The 22657-nt window shown below is 60.6% G+C and overlaps 3 protein-coding genes across 6 annotated transcripts in view; all 3 read right to left on the reverse strand.

Moving 5' to 3' along the window:
• Positions 1–1825: 1825 nt before the first annotated feature.
• On the reverse strand, positions 1826–8839 carry LOC127038291 (apolipoprotein A-IV-like). Of its 3 annotated transcripts, none has more exons than XM_050930844.1 (4): positions 8493–8839; positions 4115–4178; positions 3228–3375; positions 1826–2658 (listed from the first exon to the last, which is right to left on the reverse strand). In XM_050930844.1, exons 1-4 carry the CDS (start codon positions 8661–8663, stop codon positions 2097–2099), a joined length of 945 nt encoding a protein of 314 aa, XP_050786801.1. In that variant the 5' UTR covers positions 8664–8839; the 3' UTR covers positions 1826–2096. The 3 variants fall into 3 exon arrangements, with proteins under 3 accessions (XP_050786801.1, XP_050786800.1, XP_050786802.1); XM_050930843.1 differs by having other exon boundaries at positions 1826–2661; XM_050930845.1 differs by having other exon boundaries at positions 1826–2661; positions 4115–5471; positions 8493–8554.
• A 3146-nt stretch (positions 8840–11985) lies between these two features.
• On the reverse strand, positions 11986–19383 carry TOMM40 (translocase of outer mitochondrial membrane 40). Its single transcript, XM_050930842.1, has 10 exons — positions 19321–19383; positions 16984–17194; positions 16530–16597; positions 15546–15638; positions 15205–15306; positions 13441–13546; positions 13089–13211; positions 12815–12891; positions 12292–12394; positions 11986–12207 (listed from the first exon to the last, which is right to left on the reverse strand). The coding sequence occupies exons 2-10, from the start codon at positions 17183–17185 to the stop codon at positions 12068–12070; spliced, it is 1014 nt and encodes a 337-aa protein (XP_050786799.1). The 5' UTR covers positions 17186–17194; positions 19321–19383; the 3' UTR covers positions 11986–12067.
• Positions 19384–21026: 1643 nt separating this feature from the next.
• Positions 21027–22657, reverse strand: part of NECTIN2 (nectin cell adhesion molecule 2) — a 43562-nt gene continuing 41931 nt past the window's right edge. For both annotated transcript variants that reach the window (XM_050930839.1, XM_050930841.1), the window contains exon 9: positions 21027–22551. In XM_050930839.1, the coding sequence (XP_050786796.1) occupies positions 22369–22551 (183 nt within the window). In that variant the 3' untranslated portion in view covers positions 21027–22368. The remainder of the gene's footprint in view (positions 22552–22657) is intronic.

A 22657-nucleotide genomic window follows, 5' to 3' on the forward strand; every position in this document is an offset into this window, starting at 1 on the left:
GTTAATTAGCTCCCCTCCAGAAGGCTGGGGTGGCGGGAATTAGACACTCAGGCTGGCTGGCTGGCTGGGCCAAGGAGGAGGCAGGATGCCTCACGAGCGGGATCAGTGCTAGCTGATCCAGTAACACAGAGGCCTCATGGGAAGGAGTCCTGCTCCCCTCAGGTCCGGGGGAGAGGGCCAAGATGCGCATTTGGTGCTGTCTGGGCTGACACATGGGGATTGTTGTAGAAATGGAGGAGGGCACAACCCTGGGTGTCCGTGCAGTGTCCCACAGAGGGGCCACATCCTGTGACACCCCCCCTTCCCCAGCCTCCATCCCCCACCCTTGGGCAGGCTTAGCACTGGAGCCTCCAGGATGTAAAAGGTGCAATATTCCCTCCCCCACATCAGCCAGTCCCCATCCTTCTGACAGCTCAGTGCCCTTGCTGCCCCTTGTCCCATTCCTCGCTGGTGCATCATTCCCCATCCCACCTATGCCACAGGCAGCAATGATTCCTCCCCGTCCCGCCGCCCCCCCAAGGATGCCTCAAAATAGCAGAGTCTCTGTTAGCAGGGAAATCAGGCCCCCAACCCACAGAACCTCAGATTTGCAAAGTTAAAGAGAAAAAAAAAAAAAAGTCATGAGAAAGTAGCCCCACACTGTCGCCTGTGGCAGCAAAAGGTGCTGCGCACACCCACGTGGCCCGGAGCAGGACTGCCAACAGCATATGGTCACGGTGGTGCCTTAAATAAAGGCCTCAACAGCCCTCGGCACCCGGCGCTCCCGCTGCCAGGTAAATATTGTGGTGTCTGATGTGCCCAATAGCCAAACAGAGCCAGACGCCCTCTCTGTTCAGCCAGCCTCCCAACAGCAGCTAAACACCCCTCCTGTACCCCAATTCCCTGCCCCAGCCCTGAGCCTGCACCCCGCATCCCCAACCCCCTTCCCCAGCCCTGAGCCCCCTCCAGCACCCAAACTCCCTCCCAGAGCTTGCACCCTATACCCCCTCCTGCACCCCAAACTCCTGCCCCAGGTTCAGCCCAGAGCCCCCATCCACACTCCGAACCCCTCGACCCCAGCCCAGATCCAGGGCGGGGCAGGGGCCTGTGCTGCAGAGCGGGGTGTATGTGTGGGGGCAGTAGGAGGCGCTCCCCCCACAGGCAGTGCTGGCTCCAATGCAGTGCTGGGGGCCTGTGCGGCAGAGTGGGGTGTATGTGTGGGGGCAGTAGGAGGTGCTCCCCCCACAGGCAGTGCTGGCTCCAATGCAGTGCCAGAGGGCCTGTGCTCCAGAGCAGTAGGGAGGCTCAGTGGGAGAGGGGCTCCCCCTCACAGGCAGTGCTGGCTCCAATGCAGTACTGGGGGCGTGTGCTGCAGAGCGGGGTGTATATGTGGGGGCAGTAGGAGGTGCTCCCCCAACAGGCAGTGCTGGCTCCAATGCAGTGCCAGGGGGCCTGTGCTGCAGAGCAGTGAGGAGGCTCAGTGGAGGGGAGCTCCCCACTCACAGGCAGTGCCAGTGGACCTGCACTGCAGACAGCGTGGTGAGGAAAGTTTGTGAGTAACATGGGGCAGAGCTGTTTATCGGGAGGTCACAGCAGGGTAGAGATAGCGCAAGCCCTAGGGGAGAGGTTTATGGGGATCACCATGGGGAGAGTTACGAAGGGGAAAGTTCCACCCCCCAGGAGACAGCCCTATTTCCCCCCGTCACATGTCCATGATCATGCCCCTGGCTTGCGCCTCACACGTCAGCCCGTTCTCCCTCACGGACCGGGGCAGAGCCCAGAGCTGGATTATAACAGCTGCTCCCCTCCCCCAGGGATGCAGCCACAGCAGCAGCACACGGGGTGATTAATCAGCGGGTGGTTTATTGAGCCCTGGGAGATTGTTACAGACACAGGGAGTGACTAGGGGTGATGGGGCAGGGACCCTGGGCATGTCAGGGGCTCTTAGAGAAGAGGCTGCCCCCTCTCAAGCACCTGTGACCCCTGAAGGCTCCGTGCACGGACGGGGTCTGTGCTCCCATCCCCCAGTCCCATGGGCTCCATGGATGGATGAGGTCTGTGTCTCACCCCCCGCCCACCTGGCTCTGTGTTCTCATCTCCCCACCAGCACAGGCCCCTCACTGGAAGTGCTGCAGGAAGGAGGCCCAGAAGGAGCCTAGCCGCCCCTGCAGGTCTTCGGCGTAGGGGTTGAGCTTCTGGGGCAGGTCCTCGGCGTAGGGGTACAGGTTGCGACGGACGTGCTGCACGCCCTGGCTAAGGCTCCCCTGCAGCTTCTTCACGTAGGGCTCCAGCCCCTGCTGGAACTCTTGCCCATGCTGCTGCAGCCGCCCGCTCAGCTCCTGGGCGTAGGGACCCAGCTGGCTGCGCAGCTCCTCCACGTTCTGCTGCAGCTTCTCGCTCAACTCCTGGGTGCCAGCCATCAAGCCGCGGCGCAGGGTCTCAGCACGCTGCTCTGCCTGCTCCAGCAGCTCCTCGGCATAGGGCGCCAGCCGAGCCTGCAGCTCCTCAGTGTATGGCTGCACCTTCTGGGTCAGTTCCCGCAGGTCCCCTGCAATCTTCTGCACCAGCATTTCTGCGTCCTTGCTCAGCTTGGCCACCAGCTCCTGGGCCCCAGGAGGCAGCTGCATCTGCAGCTCTGTGCCATAGCTGTTGGCAGCCACCAGGCTGTGGCTGATGCGGCTACTGTGGGGACGGGTGAGTGGATGAGAAGGGAATGGGGGGACAGGGCCTTCCCCCTCTGTGGGGCTCTGGCTCCGATCCAGCCCCAAGGTCGTGGGGACTGGCTAGCCCAGGGGAATAGGGGACATGGGGCCTCTCCCTCTATGGGGCTCTGGCTCTGATCTGGCTCCAGGCCGGGGGTCTGGTTGACTCAGAGGGTGGGGAATGAGACATGGGGGCCTTTCCCCTCTATAGGGCTCTGGCTCTGATCCAGCCCCAGGGTCAGGAGGACTGGCTGGCTCAGATGGGTGGCCAGGTGGGGACACGGGGCCCTGTCATCCTGGACATGGGCTCAGTTCTGACTCAGAGAGCAGAGCAGCTGCTGCTGAATCCCCAGCGTCCTGGGCATCTCCTACCCAGGCTGGATCCCAGCGAGGGCCAGGGGTTTCCTGAGCCCAGAAGCCGAGGTGTGAGGCCTGCAGTCAGGGGGGCGACTAACCTCCCCCATCTTCTCTGGGTCCATTGGGAGGATGGGAGGCTCCCAGCCCCCATGGTAGGGCTCCCCCCACAAGTCAGTGCAGGATTCTCACTTGATCTCCTGGCCCAGCTCAGATTTACGGATCAGCTCCATGGTTTTCTCGGTGGAACTGGTGGCTTTGGCCACGTACTCCCAGAAGGCTTCCAGGACCTGTTCCAACCTCGGTGTGGGCTCATCGCTGAGGAGAAAGGCCTGGCTGCCTGTCGGGTGAAAGAAATCCCCAGCAAGACCCTGTCACTGGAGGCTGCAGACCCACCCTGGATAGACTCAGAGAAGGGACTCTACAGGACTACCTTTCTCTGGAAGGAGGGGCTCTGGGGCTCAGGATTCCTGTGGCCAACTCCAGGCTCTGCAATCGACTCCCTGTGTTGCTTTATGACAGTGACTTTGGGAAATTTTCAGGTTCTTGTTGGAAATCAGGAGCCCTCACTGTGCTGGGCGCTGCCCAGACCCCAACCGAGCCTGGAGCTCCCCGCCGTGCCGGGCGCAACACACACACACACACACACACACACACACACACACACACACACACACACACACACACACACACACACACACACACACACACACACACACACACACACACACACACACACCTGAATAGCTGCCCTAATAGAGGAAGGCAGGATTATTCTCCATATTGTACAGATGGGAGCTGAGGCCCACAGACATTCAGGGGCGTCTCCAGGGCTACCCAGGGAGTCTGCAGCAGAGCAGGGAACTGAACCAAGAAGTCCTGAGCCCCAGCCCACTGTGTTTACCACGCGTCCCAGCTCCCCCTTGTAATGCTGCCCATTCGCTACCTGCGGGCATGTGTGCCTAGGTGTGTCTGCGGCTCGAGACCGCTGTCTAACTAAGTGTAGGGTCCCAGGCAGAGGATCCCTCATGGGGCTTCCCCAGTGGGGCAGGGGCAGGCCTGCACCAAGACGCACTCACCTGCCAGGACGGCCAGCATCAGGACGAGGGCAAAAAGCTTCATACTGGGAGCTTCCCTGAGACTCTGGTGCAATGGAGGAAAGAAGGTTAGAGCAGAGGGGGAGCAGACTGGGATGGGAGTTCTTACGGCCCTGCCAGCAGCATCTCCTGTCACGCGTTAACCCTTGTACCTGATCACAAGCTCTTTCTGCCATCCTAGTCCAGTGCGGGAGGCGACTGTGAGGAACCCCTGGCTGCAGACCCTGGGCTCAGGCAGGAGGGGGAACAGAGTCAGTCCCAGGGGGTGATGATGGACAGTGAATAATTGAACTGAAAGCTGTGCAGCCTTGATTAGAATCATTGGGGGGGAGGGGGAGGTTAATCAATCATAGCTGGGTTTAGACACGAGCGTTGCTTTAAAATCTTTCCAGGGGCCTTCTCCCACCCAGTAGCTCCCTGTAAAACTGGGGTCACAAAGACCCAGAGGGAACCATCTCCCTGCCTGTGGGTGAAAGCAACTCTCTCTGCTGCGGCTGGCCTTGGTCACCAGGCACCACTGTGTTTTGAGTTTTCAGGGGGATATTTTAAAATCAAAACCATTTATACCTGTGCAAAGGGGGAAATGCTGCAACCTGGGATGGCAGCATTCTACCCTGATGCAAACAGCGTGGGGTGAATTGGGCCCTCGGGCGCCAGGATGCCCAGAAAGCGCAGCTCCTGATTAGGCACCAAAATAAGTGTCTAGCTTTTCAGAAGGGCCCGTAGCATGCGGGAGGCTGAGCAGTTTGGGATCTGCAGTCACTTGTATTGCCAGTGCTGAAGAACAGGGTGGCTCTGCCCGGACAGCCTGAGCCCCAGCCTGAGGTTGGCGGGACCCATCCCATCACCAGGAGCCATTCTCCATACAAACCAACACCATTTATATCCTGCCTGAGTCCAGCAGCGACTCCATGATCCCTGCACCAAGCAGACAAGCTGCTTAGCCCCTTTCCAAGCCCTGCCTGGCCTTACCTTGCTCTGCTGGCTGCCAGGTCCCTGTCTCCTCCAGTAGGCCCTGCTGCACTGCTCCCGGTATTTATAACCCAGGGACAGGCAATAACCACAGATAATTCCCTCTTATCTCCTCTCAAGGCCCGTCCAGCCGCAGTGATACACAGGCCTGCAGGGGCAGCCAGTCAGAGGAGAGCGCTAAGGCCTGGGGCATACCTCTGTTCGGTTTGTAATCCATCCAGGGCAACATCCTTGGAGCCCCGTCCTGCCCCCCAGACTGAGCCTAGCCTGGCTTTGGGAGTAGAGCAGCTGCCCCCAGCCAGTTCATCCTGGGCCAGATTCTCTGCTGGTGTAAACTGGCCCAGCTCTACTGAGGTCAAATGTCCATCTGGAGCGAATGGGAATGACAGATCTTAAAGTACCATTATGCTTAAACCCACTGGTCCCCACTCCCAGCCCAGAGCCAGGGCGAGAACCCCCGAGTCCTGGCTCCCAGCCCGCCCCATTCCATCAGCTGGTCTCAGGGCTGCAGGGTGGGGGCAGAAGCGGTGCCAGGGTTTTTGGCGCCCTAGGCGCAAGGCCGGCTCCCCAGTCCTGCAGCTCCGGTGGACCTCCCACAGGCGTTCCTGCGGACGGTTTGCTGGTCCCACGGCTCCGGTGGACCTGCTGCAGGCATGCCTGTGGATGCTCCACCAGAGCCGCGGGACCAGCGGACCATCCGCAGGCATGACTGCAGGAGGTCCACCGGAGCAGTCTGCCACCCTCTCAAATCCTGGCGCCCTAGACGACTGCCTAGGTCGCCTAAAAGGAAGCGCCGGCCCTGGGTGGGGGGATCTGTCACTGCCCCTACTGCAGGGGACAGACTCCTAGCCTTTCCTATTAGCTTGTCATGGCCTGGTATCCCCCGCCCCCCACAGCCAGCTCTCCACCCCTCCCCTTCCTCGCTGCACCGCCCCTCCCACCTGCCTGCCGAGGACCTTATCACCAAGTGTCCTTTGGCTCCCTTCTGGCCCATCCACATCACCCTCCAACGTGGCACTGAAACTGCCTGGCCTGGCCAGAGTCCACCGGGCCCAGCTCTGCCAGCTCACAGGAGGGGCCAGCGCAGTGCCAAGGCTACGGCATTATAGCAACATCAAGGCACCAAGGCGCAGGGATGGCTGATCCTGTCCCCCACTTTCCTGGCCTGTGTCTGTCTGGCCAGGCACAGCATGCGGGCTGAGGCCCCATACATTTCACTCGATTGCAGACATTTTGGGGTCCCCCAAGCTCAGGGCCCTGATACAAGTGTCTCCTCCTTCCCCCATTAACCCTGGCCACCCCTCTCCTGCCGCAGCGCTGGCCCTGGCTTATCACAGACTGTCTGACCCAGCGCTGAGTCTCACTTAGTGACCCCAGTGGGGCCAGGGCCCAGCTGCCCTCACTCAGGGCTCAGCACATGCCACCCCCAGCCTGGAGCAGGGATACAGGGCTTTACCCACCAGTAACCTCCCCGTGCTGCCCACTCAGGTCACAGGGGAGTCATGGCTGGGCCATGTTCTCCAGGCTCAGTGGGTCAAAGTGCTGCAGCAGGGAGGAGCAAGGCCAAGCTGTGATGCCGGTGGCTCTGGGGAATTGGGCTGAGCCAGCAGTGCAGGGAGAGATACAGACATGAGGGGGGCGGACTGCACAGCTGCCCTGTGCCCCTCTAACTTCCCTTTCCCGGCTCCACCAAGAGGAGCAAGGCTGGCTGGTTACACAACCGGCGACAGGATGTGGTTACTGGATGGGTGCGTGGGGTGACTGCTCTCCTGTCAGCAGCATGTTTCCACTGCCCTCCCAGAGGTTCTCCCACCCACTGCCTCCTTGGCATTGCTGTCTGTGGTGGACAGCCCAGCTGCAATTTGTACCAAGGCGCTCAGCCTGGCATGGAACCAGGGCCGGGGGGCTAGTGCCAGTTGTGGCTTTGCCTGCCGCTATGAGGGGCTTGGCCTGAGGGCCAGGCCCCTCAGCTGTGATTGCAGCAAACCCCAAGTGCTTTTGAACAGAGTTCAAAACAGAACTAGATAAGTTCATGGAGAATAGGTCCATCAATGGCTATTAGCCAGGATGGGCAGGGATGGTGTCCCTAGCCTGTGTTTGCCAGAAGCTGTAAATGGGCGACAAGGGATGGATCACTTGATGTTCCCTGTTCTGTTCATTCCCTCTGGGCCACCTGGCACTGGCCACTGTCGGAAGACAGGACACTGGGCTAGATGGACCTTTGGTCTGACCCAGTGTGGTCATTCTTAGGACTGATAGACCGGAGTGTGTGTGTGGGGGGTGGGTTGCGGGGGAAATGGAAAAGTGGCTTCGCCTAGTTTAACTGTGGAACTCATTGCCAGAGGAAGTGATTGAGGCCAAAAGTTTGGCTCACTCCCCAGATGGATGGGCTGGCCAGGGCTAGGCTAGTGCAGTGGTCGGCAACCTTTCAGAAGTGCTGTGCCAAGTCATTTATTGACTCTAATGTAAGGTTTCACATGCCAGTCATACATTTTAATGTTTTAGGTCTCTTTCTACACGTCTATAATATATAATTGAACTATTGTTTGTTAAGTAAATAAGGTCTTTAAAATGTTTAAGAAGCTTCATTTAAAAATAAATTAAAATGCAGAGCCCCCCGGACCGGTGGCCATGATCCAGGCGGGTAGTGTGAGTGCCACTGAAAATCAGCTCACATGCCACGTTCGACACGCGTGCCATAGGGCTATTGCCTTCATTTTGGCAAGAATATAAATCTGCCTGATTCCAGGGTCAAGCTGATTTCTAGTGGGGTCAGGATGATACCTGCACTGGGGGCTGAGTATCCCACATAGCTCTTGTGGGGCTTAGGGTTAGGGTTAGGGTTAGGTTCTCCAGTACTTGGAGTCTTTAAAATGGCGAGGTGGCGCCAGTCACTGAGCTGGCTGCAAGAGCAGCTGCAGGGTGGGGATTCTGCAGCCTGGGTTAGCCAGTCCTTTCTGGCTGCAACAGCTGGGAATCCCCACATTTTGCTAGGCAAAGGGTTGGATTTTATGTGTGCAGCACCCGACATGCTGAGAGCCCTTTGAAAAGTCTGGCCGGTCCTTGGGCCCTGAGGGACACCCGAGTAAAAAGTCATAACCCCCATTCGACCTAGCCCTGCCTCATGCAGCTTGTCGTCGCTGCAGGGCCTGGCAGGGATGTGTAGCACCCAGGCTGCTCTGTACCCCGGGGCTGACTGTTCCCTGACAAAGCAGGGGAGCGGTCAGACACTGGCACCTGCACTGCTCTGGGAGAGTGTGTGGAGGGGCTCTTGGGGTGACCAACAATCAAGCCTGGCATTGATCAGGGCCATCCACTCACACACCATGACTCCGCCTCATCACCCCTCTGCACCCAATTCTGGGGTGCGGACAGGCCACAGCCTCACCTTGTGACAGGAAGCGGAGTTGGAAGCCAATGGGAGGAGATGCCATCGGAGCACTAGTGCAGGTCTTGGGAATAGTCGTACACCAAAGCCGTGCCCCTTGTGCTGCCACGTACCCTGCTGCCGAGAGCTACTGGCAGGACTTGGGAGAGGCGGCCTGGAAACTGGGGCCATGCAAGTTCAAGGCAGCAGCACCGGCTTCCTCACCATTCTGATGGCAAAACAGCTCTGCACTGCTCCTTGCACAATTCTAGGGGGGAAGAAGGGGGTGAATCTCTGCTGCATGCAGCAACCTGGCCATAATCCCTGTACCATTCCTGGGGCAGGATTGCAGCACCCCAATCATTCCCTTCCACAGCTGGGTGGGGGATTCTAAGCACCTCATGCCAGGAAAAGGGGCTTTGATTAAATACATTTTAAAAAATTCCTTGTAATCAAATCCTGCCCCTGAGCCCATTGTGCTGGGAGCCCAGGCTGCAGGGGCCCTGGTCTCCATGTGCTTCAATCCTCCACCACCAGACCCCCCTTTAAACCTGGGCACCACTCCATTCCTAGCACTACCTGCTGCCCACTCCTGCAACCCTTCCCCTCTCCAAGCCTCACCACTCTCAGGGCCAATGTCTAGTTAATGAGGAACCGCGGCAGCCCCAGGGGATGGCGAGAAAGCCCTGTGCCATGGAGCAGCCTGGCCTCAGCTACAGACATGACTGATAGAAACCCAGGGCTCAATCCCAAATGGCAGCACTTGCTAGAGGGTGTCTCTCACCTGCCCCAACGGAGCCAAGTGTCAGCACTTTTCACTTGCTAGCAACAGGTGAATCGCTTGCCCTGCCAATGCTGCCTCCCAGCCCCACCACTGGGGTGCACGGACCCATCACACTGACCTCTCTGCTCTCCGTGTTCCTGTGCCCCAGCCCTATTGCCACACAGCCCTCACTGTACAGCAGGCAGTCCAGACAGGCGCATTGACCCACCAGGGTGAGAACCCCTGCACAACCCAGGCAGGCGCTGCCCCCCAGCAACGCCAGAATCTGGCTGAGCCAGAGCAGATTGCTCACACGCTGCTCCCATCTGGATTCAGAACCCCCACAGTGACGACTTCTCCTCAGGAGGTTTCCCCTTGCTCTAGCCTTTTCTCCCAGCTCCAGGCCAGTGCCCAGCGAGCCTGGTCAGCCCACTGCTGGCCAAACCCCTGGCCTCAGCTCGACCCTTCTAGCCTAGCCTTCTCCTTGCAGAACTCACCAGCCCTTCGCTGGAGGCCGCTGGCTTAGCTCTCAGCTTGTTGGGGGGGTTCTTCTCCAACCCCTCACTGCTTCAGCCCCACCCTATGGGCAGCATGAGCACCAGAACTGGACATGGTGGCCAGCATCAGTCTCATCGATGCCCTGCACCTACTCACCAGGACCCCGTCACAATGCCTGCGTCTGTAATTAGCCAGGGTGTGCGCACTCCCAGGCGGGTTTCCACGAGGATCCCTGCCATGGGGCACTGGGGCCAGAAATACCAGCCTTCGGGACTCCAAAAAAGGACACTGGAGCTGGTCCCCACCTCCTTGGGCTTCCTCTCTTACTACTGCTCCCCAGATCTCAATCCCCCCTCCCCAACCCTCCCCCTTCACACTCCTTGTCCAGGCTCCCTTTATCAACCCCCCCCCTTCCCCCTCAGCTCTACTCAGTGATACATCCACGCCCTGCCCCTCCTCGGGCCCATTTCTCAAGGAGTTTGGGGGGGTCATACTCAAGACTCAGCAACCCCCCCTCCTGGCCCCATGGGAGGGGGAGGTCTTCAGCAGTGCTTCACCCCCCCTTTGTGAGACAGAAGTAGTTGAAGATGGTTCCCAGTGCTGCGAGGTTTATTCAGACTGGACATATCCAACATCTTGGGGGGAGGGGGCAGTGTTTTGAGGTTCTCTATAAAAGATCCTTCAGTTCTCATAACTTATAAACATGATTTACATGCAGAGTCTCTAACGGCAGGCGGAGGAACACCCAATCCACCGCTTCTCCTGGTACTGGTGGGATCCCCCGATCCGCTGCTCCTCCTGGTGCTGCTGGGGGGGCTGAGAGGGACCCACCAATCCACTCCTCCAGGTGCTGCTGGGATTCCCCAAACCGTTGCTCCTCCTGGTACTGGTGGGGGGGCTGAGAAGGACCCACCAATCCACTGCTCCTCCTGGTGCTGCTGGGGATCCCCCCAATCTGCTGCTCCTCCTGGTGGGGCTAAGAAGGATGCCCCAGTGCACTGCTCGTCCAGGTGCTGCTGGGACACTCCCTCCATCCGCTGCTCCTCCTGGTGCTGGCTGGGGGTCGGGGGGGGGGCTGCTGGGGATCCCCCCAATCTGCTGTTGCTCCTAGTGCTGCTGGGGATCCGCCCCAAACTGCTGCTCCTCTTGGTGCTGCTGGTGGGGCTAAGAGGGACCCATCAATCCACTGCTCCTCCAGGTGCTGCTGGGACACCGCCCCCCCTCCCATCTGCTGCTCCTCCTGGTGCTGCTTGGGGGGCTGACAGGAACCCTCCCTCAAAGTGCTGCTATTCCTCAGTGCTGCTGGGTGGGGATGGGATGCAGGCAGGGCCCCCCAAACTGCTGCTCCTCCTGTCAGGGGGGCACAGACACAGACCCCCAATCCGTGGTGGGTGCAGAGAGCACTCCATAGGTCCCTTGTGTCTCTTTGGATCAGTGTCGGCCGGGAGGGGCGGAGTAGGATTGAGCAGGTGAGCTGGGGTGCAGCAGCCAGAGAGGTTGTGGCCCCATCACCCCAGGCACAGAGTCTGCCCCATAGCTCCCTGGGTGTGAGGTAAGAGGCTGCAGAGCCACTGGTACCCCAGCGATACAAGGGAGGGGTATAAATGGCACAAAGAGAATCTCCCCACAGCTGCACCGAGATGGGGGCGGCTTTGGGGAGGGATCCAACCCCTCCTGGCGGACAGTTGCAGGGTCAGTGTACCCCACCAGCTGAGGGTGAGACTCACCCAGCCCCGATCCCCGCTCAGTGCAACAGGCCCAGCGACCCCAGCCCCAGGATAGAGCCAGCCCCCTTCCCGCTGCTCCAGGGGCAGGACCGTTCCTGAGGTCACAGTGCCCTCTGGTGAGGAAGGATGTCAGCACAGGGAATCAGATGCGGGGGGTTATCCTGTCTCTGGGTTCCCACGCACCCTCCTTACCTGGTGTCCCAGGTGTCCCAAGACAGCCCACAGCCCCAAGTCCAAGACACTGAGTCCCCACCCCGAGGCAGGGAGGGTTGTGCCTGCCCTCCCACCAGAGGGTCAAACCTTGTGTTTGGGGCTGAGCAGCCCCCAGGGACCTGTCCCGAGGAGCAGACAAGGTGACTGCAACAGGACAGTGCCAGAACCGCCAAACTAAGGGGCTTGCCCTGGGGATCAGACCCCTGGGCTCTGTCAGGATGTGGCCCTGTGGGGAGGTGCCTGCATGGGGCAGTAAAGGGGCTGGAGCCCCACACTCCAGGGCTTAGCTGGGCAGCACCAGCGCAGATGGGTGGGGCAAAGGGTCCCAGGGCAGCTCAAACCGCATGGCAGACTGGGTGGGGGGAGGACGGCTGGTGGAAGAGGAGGAGAGGGCTCTAGCCAATGGTGAGGCCGAAGCCGCACTGGAACTTGCTCTTGCGGTGGTTCAGGAAGGCCCCCATGGCCAGCGTCAGGGGCAGCGGCAGCAGCTTCTTCTCCAGCACCGCACCCACGATCCAATTACTGTCCACAGAGCCTGCATCAGAGAGCAGAGTTAGTGGCACTGGGAGAGGCTGGGGCGCGGGGCACAGAGGGGAAGGGCAGCCTGGGGCTGCCATACCTTTGAAGAGCAGGTTGGCCTTGGGCAAGTCAAGCTGGTAGCCAAAGGAGACGCTAGTGTCCTGCATGCGTGTGCTGGCCTCAAACTCCACGCCCACCTGCAGCTGAGGGGAGCAGGATTAGTCTAGCGAGCAGAGCTGCCAATCGCCCAGTAGGACCCCAGCCCTCCCCCACAGGACCCCACCCCCCTGGCCTCCACCCCTCCCCCACGGGACCCCACCCTCCCCAAACACTATCCCGGACCACCCACCCCCAACGTAATCTCAGCCCCCAGCCTTCCCCAATGGGATGGCAGCCTCCAGGCTTGCAGACAATCTGGAGCAGCATCGAGTGTTCCTGGGGCAGGACACCCCTCACTTCCTCGCCTGCCCAGGCTCTCAGCTGTGCACCCCAGCAGCTCAGTTATACATAGCGCTCCACACGTCACCTGCCTCCACCCCATGCTCCCAGACTGGGAGCCAAAGCCCCGCCCTCACGTCAAAGGGGGAGCCAGATGGGAATGGGAGCCTCTGAGCACCACATACCTGGTCATTGGCTTTATGGTAGTAGGTTGCATGGGCCCCCGCTTGCCCCACTGTCAAGGTCCCAATCCAGTTCGGTGCTGTGGGGAGAAAAGAAGAGTGGTAGAGTGTCCGAGTGGGGCCCCCACCGAAGCCCTGAGCTAGAGAAGAGAACCCAGGAGTCTCAACTCCCAGTCCCCCTGCTCTAACTCACTACACCCCATTCCCCTGCTGGAGCTCGGGATATAACCTAGGAGTCCTGGCTGCTGTCTGCATTCTGCCCCCGTCCCCCAGGTACCTGTGTATTTCCCAGCCAGAGACATGACGGTGCCCTCCTCTCCTGGCCGGCGGTGATAGACCAGCTCGCCGCCCAGCGCCAGGCAGGGTGTGATGCTCTGTAGGTAATGGGCTACCAGGATCCCTGCGAAGAGAGACTGGTCAGCTGGGGCAGGGCCCAGGAGATTACAAGGGTCAGGGTTCAGACTAGTAATGGTAGGCAGGGGCCAGGTTGGGGAGGTGGAGGGAGGGGAAGTGGAGGTGTCAGGGACTGCGAATGGAGAAGGGGAGGCAGGAGCCAAGCTGGTGGGGGACTGCAGAGACTGGGTAGAATTTCAGAGCAGGGGCTTCAGAGGTGGGAATGGGGCTCTCACCTGAGCCCACCAGGATGTCGGGGTTTCCCAGCGTCACTGCCGCCGTGAAATCCTCCCCCCGATACTCTCCATCCACCTGCCAGTTCACGAACTTGGACTGCTGTGTCTGGAATGAGAGTGGGGGGACATGATGAGACTGGGGCAAACCCCAAGAGGCACACATCTCCCAGAAGCAGATTTACCATGAAAGAAACAGTGTGGTGGCATGGGGCCCTCAATGATGGGGGGTACCCACAATACAGGACAAACCTCCTCTGACAACCTGCCCCCGAGTCTTGGCCAGCAGCGCAGCAGAGTTCAGGCAGCCAGGCTGCCTGCTTTCTGTGGCCAGTGGCCCCACGCTGCTCCCGGAAGCGCCCGGCTGCTGGCACGTCTTTGCGTGCCCCTGGTTGGGGGGGTGGGGGGGTGGGGGGGGAGGCGCCTCTGCCTCCTGCCCCCGCCAGCTCACAGATACCTGCGGCCTCCGCCCCCCCAACCAGGGGCACACAGAAACATGCCAGCAGCAGTGCAGCAGGGCTAAGGTGGCTCCCTGCCCTCACTGCCTCCCTCTCTCCGCTCCCAGGAACTGCAGCCAATGGGAGCTGCAGGGGCCACACCAGCAGGCAGTGGTGCACAGAGATTCCCCTGGACCCCCTGCCTAGGAGCTGCTGCCAGAGGAGTATGCCAGTTGCTTTGGGAGCCGCCCTGCCCAAGGTAAGCGCCGCCCCCCCGACCCTTCCCGCACACCAACCCCCTGCCTCAAGCCTCCACCCAAACTCTCTCCCAGATCCCCGCACCCCCTCCTGCACCCCAACCTCCTGGCCCAATCAAGGTACCTCACTTTATTTTCATTTACTTCCTATTAGTTATAATATAGGAGAAGGATGAAGAAAAAAATAAATGAAAAATAGGGGGGACATAAGAGAGAATGTTCTCTCTCTTGGCTGGGTCTCGAGGTGGGGCCCCTCCAAATGAAGCTGTGCACAGGGCCCCTCTAACTCTCAATCCGCCTCTGACATCCCCGCTACCTTTGACCAGGTAACACCACTGCCTTAAATTGAGAGGGAGCAGCCACACTGCACTCACTCCCCCCCACAGTTGGGACTCTCGCAGGGGTATACACAAGTGCTCTGATCCCCCCGCAAAAGGACAGGCTGAGAGAAGGACTCCTGGCGCGGCGGGAGGGGGAATACACAGACACTCTCACACAGACACACGCACGAAGGGACAGGCTGAGAGATGGACCCGCGGGGGATATACAGAGATGCTCTGACACCCCCACCACCCCAGACCTCACAAAGGGGTAGGCTGAGAGAAGGACCCACAGGGAGTATACACAGACGCTCTGACACCCTCACCACCCGCCCCACAAACAGGAGGGCTGAAGGAAAGACCTGCATGGGGGGGCTGGGGAAAGAGTAGAATACACAAATGCTCTGACACTCACAAATCCATATGCACCCCGCAAAGGGGCAGGCTGAGATAAGGATCGATGGGGGGGAGGGGGGAGGAGGGAATACACAGTCGACACTGACACACACATACACACGCACCCCGTGAAGGGGAGGGCTCACAGAAAGCCCCATGGGAGGAACACACAGATGCTCTGACACTGACACACACACACGTATACGTGAAGGGGTGGGCTGAGAGAAGGCCCCACGGGCGGGGGCGGGGGCACCCAGATGCGCTCTCTCTCTCTCACACACACACACACACACACACACACACGTACGTGTACATGAAGGAGTGGGCTCAGAGAAGGACCCGCGCTGCACAGTGTACCTGGAAGGCCACCTTGGAGCGCAGTCGGGTCGAGAGCTGGTGGATGATCTGGGCATTGAGGCTGCCACTGTTGTCCATGTCGCCCACCATCACTGGGAAGGCCTGGAAGGGGCACAAGGGGCTGAAATATAGTCGAGTAACAGCCCCACCCCATATCAGGGCAACAGCATCCCTCTGCCCCAGCCCCACCCAGAGCCGCCTGCCTCGCCCCAAACTTCCCCACTGTCTGAATCGACATCCCCAACCCCCACATCCAGATTAACAACTCTCCCCCCAAACACACACTGCCCCCGCTCCCCAGCACTGGCTCCCGGCCGGCTAAGTCCACCCCCCGCACTCACCTCTGTGGGGCTGAGCTGCTTGGTGCCCACATAGGTGACCCCGAAGTGGTAGCTGGAGTCGCCCACAGTGCTGAGGGCGACGCTGTGATTCACCTGGGGAGAGCAGGCAGAGTAAGCAGGGCCCACCACATCCTGCGTCTTGGCACGGTTTACACTAGACTAGTGGTTCTCAGCCAGGGCTCTAGGACCCACTGCGGGGTCGCGAGCAGGTTTCAGGTTGTCCACCAAGCAGCGCCAGCATTAGACTTGTTGGGGCCGAGGACAGAAAGCCGAAGCTCAAGCAACTTAGCTTCAGGGGGCCCCCTGTGGCATGAGACCCAGGACAACTCCCCTGCTTGCTGCCCCCTAACGCCGGCCCTGGCTTTTATATGCAGAAAAACAGTTGTGACACAGACAGGCCATGGAATTTTTATAGCCTGTTGTGGGGGCCTCAGAAAGAAAAAGGTTGAGAACTCCTGCACTAGACGACCCTTGCGGTCCCTTCTAGCCCCATGGTTCTATGCCTGCAGCCAGAGGGTAGGGCAGCCCAGGGACGCTGGCATGGGAGACTCGGGTTTGGGTCCCTAAAGTGATTGCATCTCCCTGGGCCTTGGCTCCCATCTCACATGTGGATAGTCACCTTGCTTGCCTCCCAGGACGCATGGAGATGAATGCATTAGACTGCAAGGGGTCAGATACATCAATGAAGGGTGCCAGATAAGTACCTCACACAGAAAGCACCAACCCACAACCTCACCCAGCCCCAGACGCAACACATGAGATCAGGAGATTTGGGGTCACGTGCCCCCACCACATTTACTGCTTGGCTTGCAGAGAATGCTCAGTAACATTGCTGAAGCTGGCTGCCCTCAATCTGCACCCCTGTCCCCCCCAGCAGGCATATCTCTGCCCAGCCCACTCAGCTCCCACAGCCTCCTGGGCTACAGCCTCACCCCCCTCAACCTCCACCCCAAACCCTGCTTCACCAGAGGGCACAGCCCTTACCTGGAAATGGTTGCTAAGACCTTTATTCAGTGTCAGTTTCACACCTTCCATCTGGATGGGGAACAATTCTGGGGAAGAGACTGCAAGGGTCAGAACTGAGCCCATCCAGCCCAGCATGCCTTCACCCCATGGGCCCCTCCAGCCTGCTGGTAACTCCCTTCCCCCAATCAGACCCTTGGGCTGTCCAGCCTGGTACCCTCCCTGCTCCCCTAGGGACCTGTCCACCCTAGCTGAGGTTGTTGTGCTCCCAACCTCTGCACTTGGGGTCACATTCCTTGAAGATGCCAGGACTGAGGTAGATATGTGTGTGTGTGTGTACGTGTGTAGACAATGGGTGCTAGGCTTTCACCTCTGCACTTGGGGTGACATTCCTTGAAGGTGCCAGGACTGAGGTGGGTGGGTGGGTGTGTGTGTGTGCGTGCGTGTGTGTAGACAATGGGTGCTAAACTTTCACCTTTGCACTTGCGGTGACATTCCTCAAAGGTGCCCGGGTTGGGCAGCCGATCCCCCTTCTCCTCTGGCCGCTCCTGCGCAGGAGGGCCCAGCCCGCTGACGGGAGGCATGGTGAAGCCAGGAGGCACTGACACCAGCCCAGATCCAGGACTCGGCATGGTGGGGGAGGGTGTGGGGGAGCTGGCAGCCAGGACGTTACCCATGGTGGGGGGCTGTGGAGAGAATAGAGAGCAGTGTTGAGAACGGATGAGCAGCACCAGATACCTCTCAATATGCCCCCCATGCCCTGAATACCCCCCAATCCATACTACCCCATCTGTCCAGGATATGCACCCCAAACTGATACCTCCCCCAGTCTGCCCTGATACTGGTCTCCATGTATCCCCAGCTCCATCTGCCCCCAACCCTCCAATATTCCCTCCTGAGACTGTCAACCTCAATACCCTCTCCCCAAACAGGGTTCATCTGCCCACAATACCCACAAGCTCCAGATACATTTGCCACAATATCCCTCTTGACACTGGCTGCCCACGGCCCACATCACCCACCTCGCCCCCATCGGGGTCTGACTATTGCAACACCCCAATTCCCCCCATGGGTGTATCTATCCCACCAACAGCCGATCCCGTCCGATGCCCCCTGGTGTGTTCCAACAGCTTCCTGCTCCCCAGACACTGACAGGGTCCCCCTGTCTCAACATTGACCCCACCTGGCCCTCGACACACCCCCTCCAAGTTCACCTGCCCCTCGAGCTCCCCAGTTCACCTGCCCCGCGCCCCTCGATCTCCCGAGTTCACCTGCCCCACGCCCCTCGATCTCCCCTGAGTTCACCTGACCTGCGCCCCTCGATCCCCCCCCGACTTCACCTGCTCCGCGTCCCTCGATCCCTCCCGAGTTCACCTGCCCCTCGATCCCCCCACGAGTTCACCTGCTTCGCGCCCCTCAATCCCCCCCAAGTTCACCTGCCCCACGTCCCTCGATCCCCCCCCCCCGAGTTCACCTGCCCCGCGCCCCTCGACCCCCCCGAGTTCACCGGCCCCTCAATCCCTCCCCGAATGTACCTGCCTCGCGCCCCTTGACCCATTCCAGTTCACCTGCCCCGCGTCCCTCGATCCCCCCCCCGAGTTCACCTGCCTCGCGCCCCTCGATCCCCCCCAAGTTCACCTGCCCCGCACCCTTTGACACCCTCAGTTCACCTGCCCCGTGCCCATCGATCCTTCCCCCCGGGTTCACCAGCCCCGTGCCCCTCGAGCTCCCCAGTTCACCTGCCTCGCGCCCCTTGATTCCCCTCGAGTTCACCTGTCCCGCGCCCCTCGATCTCCCGAGTTCACCTGCCCCACGCCCCTCGATCTCCCCTGAGTTCACCTGACCTGCGCCCCTCGATCCCCCCCCCGACTTCACCTGCTCCGCGTTCCTCGATCCCTCCCGAGTTCACCTGCCCCTCGATCCCCCCACGAGTTCACCTGCTTCGCGCCCCTCAATCCCCCCCAAGTTCACCTGCCCCACGTCCCTCGATCCCCCCCCCCCGAGTTCACCTGCCCCGCGCCCCTCGACCCCCCCGAGTTCACCGGCCCCTCAATCCCTCCCCGAATGTACCTGCCTCGCGCCCCTTGACCCATTCCAGTTCACCTGCCCCGCGTCCCTCGATCCCCCCCCCCCGAGTTCACCTGCCCCGTGCCCATCGATCCTTCCCCCCGGGTTCACCAGCCCCGTGCCCCTCGAGCTCCCCAGTTCACCTGCCTCGCGCCCCTTGATTCCCCTCGAGTTCACCTGTCCCGCGCCCCTCGATCTCCCCTGAGTTCACCTGACCTGCGCCCCTCGATCCCCCCCGACTTCACCTGCTCCGTGTCCCTCGATCCCCCCACGAGTTCACCTGCTTCGCGCCCCTCAATCCCCCCAAGTTCACCTGCCCCACGTCCCTCGATCCCCCCCACGAGTTCACCTGCCCCGCGTCCCTCGATCCCCCCCCCCCGAGTTCACCTGCCTCGCGCCCCTCGATCCCCCCCAAGTTCACCTGCCCCGCACCCTTTGACACCCTCAGTTCACCTGCCCCGTGCCCATCGATCCTTCCCCCCGGGTTCACCAGCCCCGTGCCCCTTGATCTCCCCAGTTCACCTGCCCCCCCATCGATCCCCCCCGACTTCACCTGCCTCGCGCCCCTCGATCCCCCCCAGTTCACCTGCCTCGCGCCCCTCGATCCCCCCCGGGTTCACCTGCCTCGCGCCCCTCGATCCCCCCCAGTTCACCTGCCTCGCGCCCCTCGATCCCCCCCAGTTCACCTGCCTCGCGCCCCTCGATCCCCCCCAGTTCACCTGCCCCCCCATCGATCCCCCAGTACCTGCCCGGGGGCCGCCTATCCCGCCGCCTCCCCGGCACGGCCCCTCCAGCGCCCGCCTGGCCCGATTCCCGTCTGGCCCCAGACTCACGAGGCGGCAGCAGTAGCAGCCGGAGCCGGGAGACACCCGAACCCGCCTGCGCCGCTGCCTAAGCCCCGCCTCCGCCACGCCGCCATTGGCCAGCTCTGACCTCGACTCCGCCCCTGTCGCCTCTATCGCGTATATCCATTGGCTAAAGGTAGCTAAAGCTCCTCCCTCTTCCGGGATTCCCTGACCTCATGGACTGTTGCCCCTCCATGTCCCGCCTGTTCCGGCATATGATGGATCGTCATTGGGTAGAGCCTCTACGGTTCCCGCCCCCATGAGCTATTGCTATTGGACGGACCTCGGTGTGTCCCGCCCCTCCCAGCGATATCACATCTCTATTGGCCACTGTGTCACCGTACCTTGCCCCTTCCCCATGCCGCCTTCCCGTTGGCTGGAGTCCATAGGAGATGAGGCCAGGCCAGGAGCTGCCCCTGATTGGCCGCCCCACCAGAGGTGGGGCCCGAGGGCAGCAAGTTCGGTTGCACGGTGCGGCCGCAAGGTCAGGGCGCCGGCATGGTCCCAGCATGCACCGCGGCAGCCATAGAGTCCGCGGGGGAGGGCGGGCTCTGGCGTCGCCATTTTGGAGGCGGAGCCAAATACCAGCCCCGCCCCTCTAAAGGGAGCGGATTCCAGGGCCCCCGGCCCCAATAGGTATCGGGGCGGGAGTGACGGGAACCTCACCGGGCCTGGATTCTACTGTCCTCCCCAGAGGCTGGCAGTGTCCAGCCCCTCCCCCCCGAATGGCAGTGTCTAGGCCCCCCTTCCCCCAGGAAATTGGCAGTGTCCAGGCTCCCCCAGGGAATAGCCATGTCTAGCTCCCCTCCCCCCAAGGATAGCAGTGTTCAGCTCCCTGAGACCCGCAGAGACTATCATTGTCCAGCTCCCTGCCCCCTCTCCCCCCAGATGGCAGGGCCCCTTCCGCAGCTCATGGCAGTGTCAAGGCTCCCCCCCCCAATGTTGACAGTGTCCAGCCCCCACTTCCCCCAGAGGCTGGCAGTGTCCAGGCTCCCCCAGGGAATAGCCATGTCTAGCCCCCCCTTCCAAGGATAGCAGTGTTCAGCCCCCTGGAGCCCCCAGAGACTATCATTGTCCAGCTCCCTGCCCCCCAGATGGCAGGGCCCCTTCCGCAGCTCATGGCAGTGTCAAGGCTCCCCCCCCCAATGTTGACAGTGTCCAGCCCGCACTTCCCCCAGACGCTGGCAGTGTCCAGGCTCCCCCAGGGAATAGCCATGTCTAGCTCCACTCCCCCCAAGGATAGCAGTGTTCAGCTCCCTGGGACCCCTAGAGACTGTCATTGTCCAGCCCCTGCCCTCCTCTAGATGGCAGGGCCCCCTCCCCAGATGACGGCAGTGTCCAAGCTCCCCCTCAGAGCCCTAAAATGGCAAGGTGCAGCAGCCTGTCCCCCCAGAGCATGGCAGCGTCCAGCCCCTCCACATCATATTCATAGGGGGTCCTCCAGAGGGACACTGGATTTTAGGCTCACTCCAGCAGCATCCAGCCACCCATAGCTACCCCTTCCCTTGGATGTCAGTTTCAAGGCCTTCCCTGCTGCTCTCCCCCTCCCCCCAAGACAGCAGCTCTTGTGGCTGTTCCCAGCCAAAGAGGGAGAAATGCCAGCAGCACTGGTTTAGAAACATTTATTTTAAGAAACAGCAAAAACAAAATCCCAATCCAAACCCATTTGCTCAGTAGTGGTTCCGAAGGCACCAGGGCAGCAGCTAAAGCCCCAGGCCCAGTCGTTCAGTAGTGGTTCCGAAGGCAACAGGGCAGACAATAAAACCCCAAACCCAGTCGCTCAGTAGTGGTATCGAAGGCACTAATCACCCTGTTCACTCAGGGTGTCTGCAAAGGCACAAAAAGAAGCTGCTAACCCCCCATCTCTAATTTGACACCCGTGTGGAGGGAGAAAGAAGCAGCAGCAGCCTTATTTAGAGACAATCAAGATAGTAACACAAAAAACCCTTCACATTATCAGATCCCCCATGGAAGGTGGCTGTACAGCAGGGACCGGGACAGGGCTCAGAAGCAGGAGGGAGGAGGAGCTGCTGGCAGGGCCCCTGACCCAGCTGGGCTGGGGAGTCCCTGAGGCAGGGATCCTGTCTGGGCCAATGATGAAATTCAAGTAGACTCCAGGCTGGGGTTGCATCCTCTCCACACTTGCTCCTTGCAATAGATGGCAGCTCCTCGCAGCAGTGAAGGGACTGACCCACCGGTGTGTGGACAGGGAACCAGCCCCACAGCAACTCTACTCCCCCATCCCCTCCCGCTAGCAGCAGCAGCAGCAGGGAGCTGCTCCTACAGTAGCTCCAGTCACCCTCATGTCCGGCCAGGGGAAGATGCTGCCTCCTGCCCGTCATGGCTCAGACACAAGGCAAGGAGAGACCATTCCTCTGGCATGGAGAGGGGGAGGATGAGTCCTGACCTTTGGCAAATCCAGACTTCTGGCACTGAGGCCTCCAGACCCCTCTCTCAGGCCCCAACACCCTGCTTTGCCCCTTAGGCCAGACCCCCCAGACCTGCTGAGGGCTGCAGCCCCACTGGGAGCAGATAGGACAGAAGCCCAGTTGGGGTGGTCAGCCAGGCACCAGTGTCAGTCCAGGGAGCTGTGGGCAGAGCCAGGTGTCTCAAGGGGGCTCCCTGTGTCCAACTGGATGGGGCAATCTCAGACATACATGGCTCAGGGAGCAGTGGGGGTGAGGCAGGGAGCTGTACAGCTGTCCGGAGAGCCATGTGTCTGTCCGAGACTGGGGATCCCAAGGAGTGGGGACTAATAGATTTCAAGGCCAGAAGGCCCATTGGGATCATCTAGCCTGATGTCCCATATAACAGGCCAGAGAACTTCCCCAAAACCCCAGGGAGCACCTAGGTTGGGGTCTCAAGTACAGGGCCGGGGGAGCTGCAGGGAGTGGGGAAGGGAGCTGTCTGTCTATCCAGGGAGAGACATGTCCATTTGTACCAGGCTGTCAGACGTACAAGGCCCGGGACATAATGAATCCCTGCTCACGGGCACCCTCCCCGGAGGCGAAGGACAGGGCATCATAGATTGGGTTGATCTGGTCCAGGTATTCATCCTCCAGGCTGAGCCCCCTGGTTGCCGCTGGCTCCTTGTCCTCCAGCGTAGGCAGCTCATGGTACCGCGGTAGGTCCTGCAAGATGGATGGATGGGCAGATGGGGTGCGCAGCAGGGTCACTGACCCCAAGGGATTCTCTGGGCTCGCAGACGGATGAACTAGTGGATTAGAGTAGGGGAGC

The sequence above is a fragment of the Gopherus flavomarginatus genome, chromosome 20, assembly GCF_025201925.1.
Source record: "Gopherus flavomarginatus isolate rGopFla2 chromosome 20, rGopFla2.mat.asm, whole genome shotgun sequence".
Classification (NCBI taxonomy): Eukaryota; Metazoa; Chordata; order Testudines; family Testudinidae; genus Gopherus; species Gopherus flavomarginatus.

What these genes read in the sequence shown, in the direction of transcription:
- TOMM40 (XM_050930842.1), bottom strand. Translation starts at nt 17,185, where the DNA reads ATGGGTAACGTCCTGGCTGCCAGCTCCCCCACACCCTCCCCCACCATG. An exon ending in TCTGGCTGGGAAATACACAG is followed by an intron (nt 12,892 to 13,088) that starts GTACCTGGGGGA and finishes TTCTCCCCACAG; the next exon opens with CACCGAACTGGATTGGGACC. An exon ending in ACCATAAAGCCAATGACCAG is followed by an intron (nt 12,395 to 12,814) that starts GTATGTGGTGCT and finishes TGCTCCCCTCAG; the next exon opens with CTGCAGGTGGGCGTGGAGTT.
- LOC127038291 (XM_050930843.1), bottom strand. Translation starts at nt 8,663, where the DNA reads ATGGCCCCAGTTTCCAGGCCGCCTCTCCCAAGTCCTGCCAGTAGCTCT. An exon ending in GATGCTGGCCGTCCTGGCAG is followed by an intron (nt 3,376 to 4,114) that starts GTGAGTGCGTCT and finishes TTCACCCGACAG; the next exon opens with GCAGCCAGGCCTTTCTCCTC. An exon ending in GAGCTGGGCCAGGAGATCAA is followed by an intron (nt 2,662 to 3,227) that starts GTGAGAATCCTG and finishes CCGTCCCCACAG; the next exon opens with TAGCCGCATCAGCCACAGCC.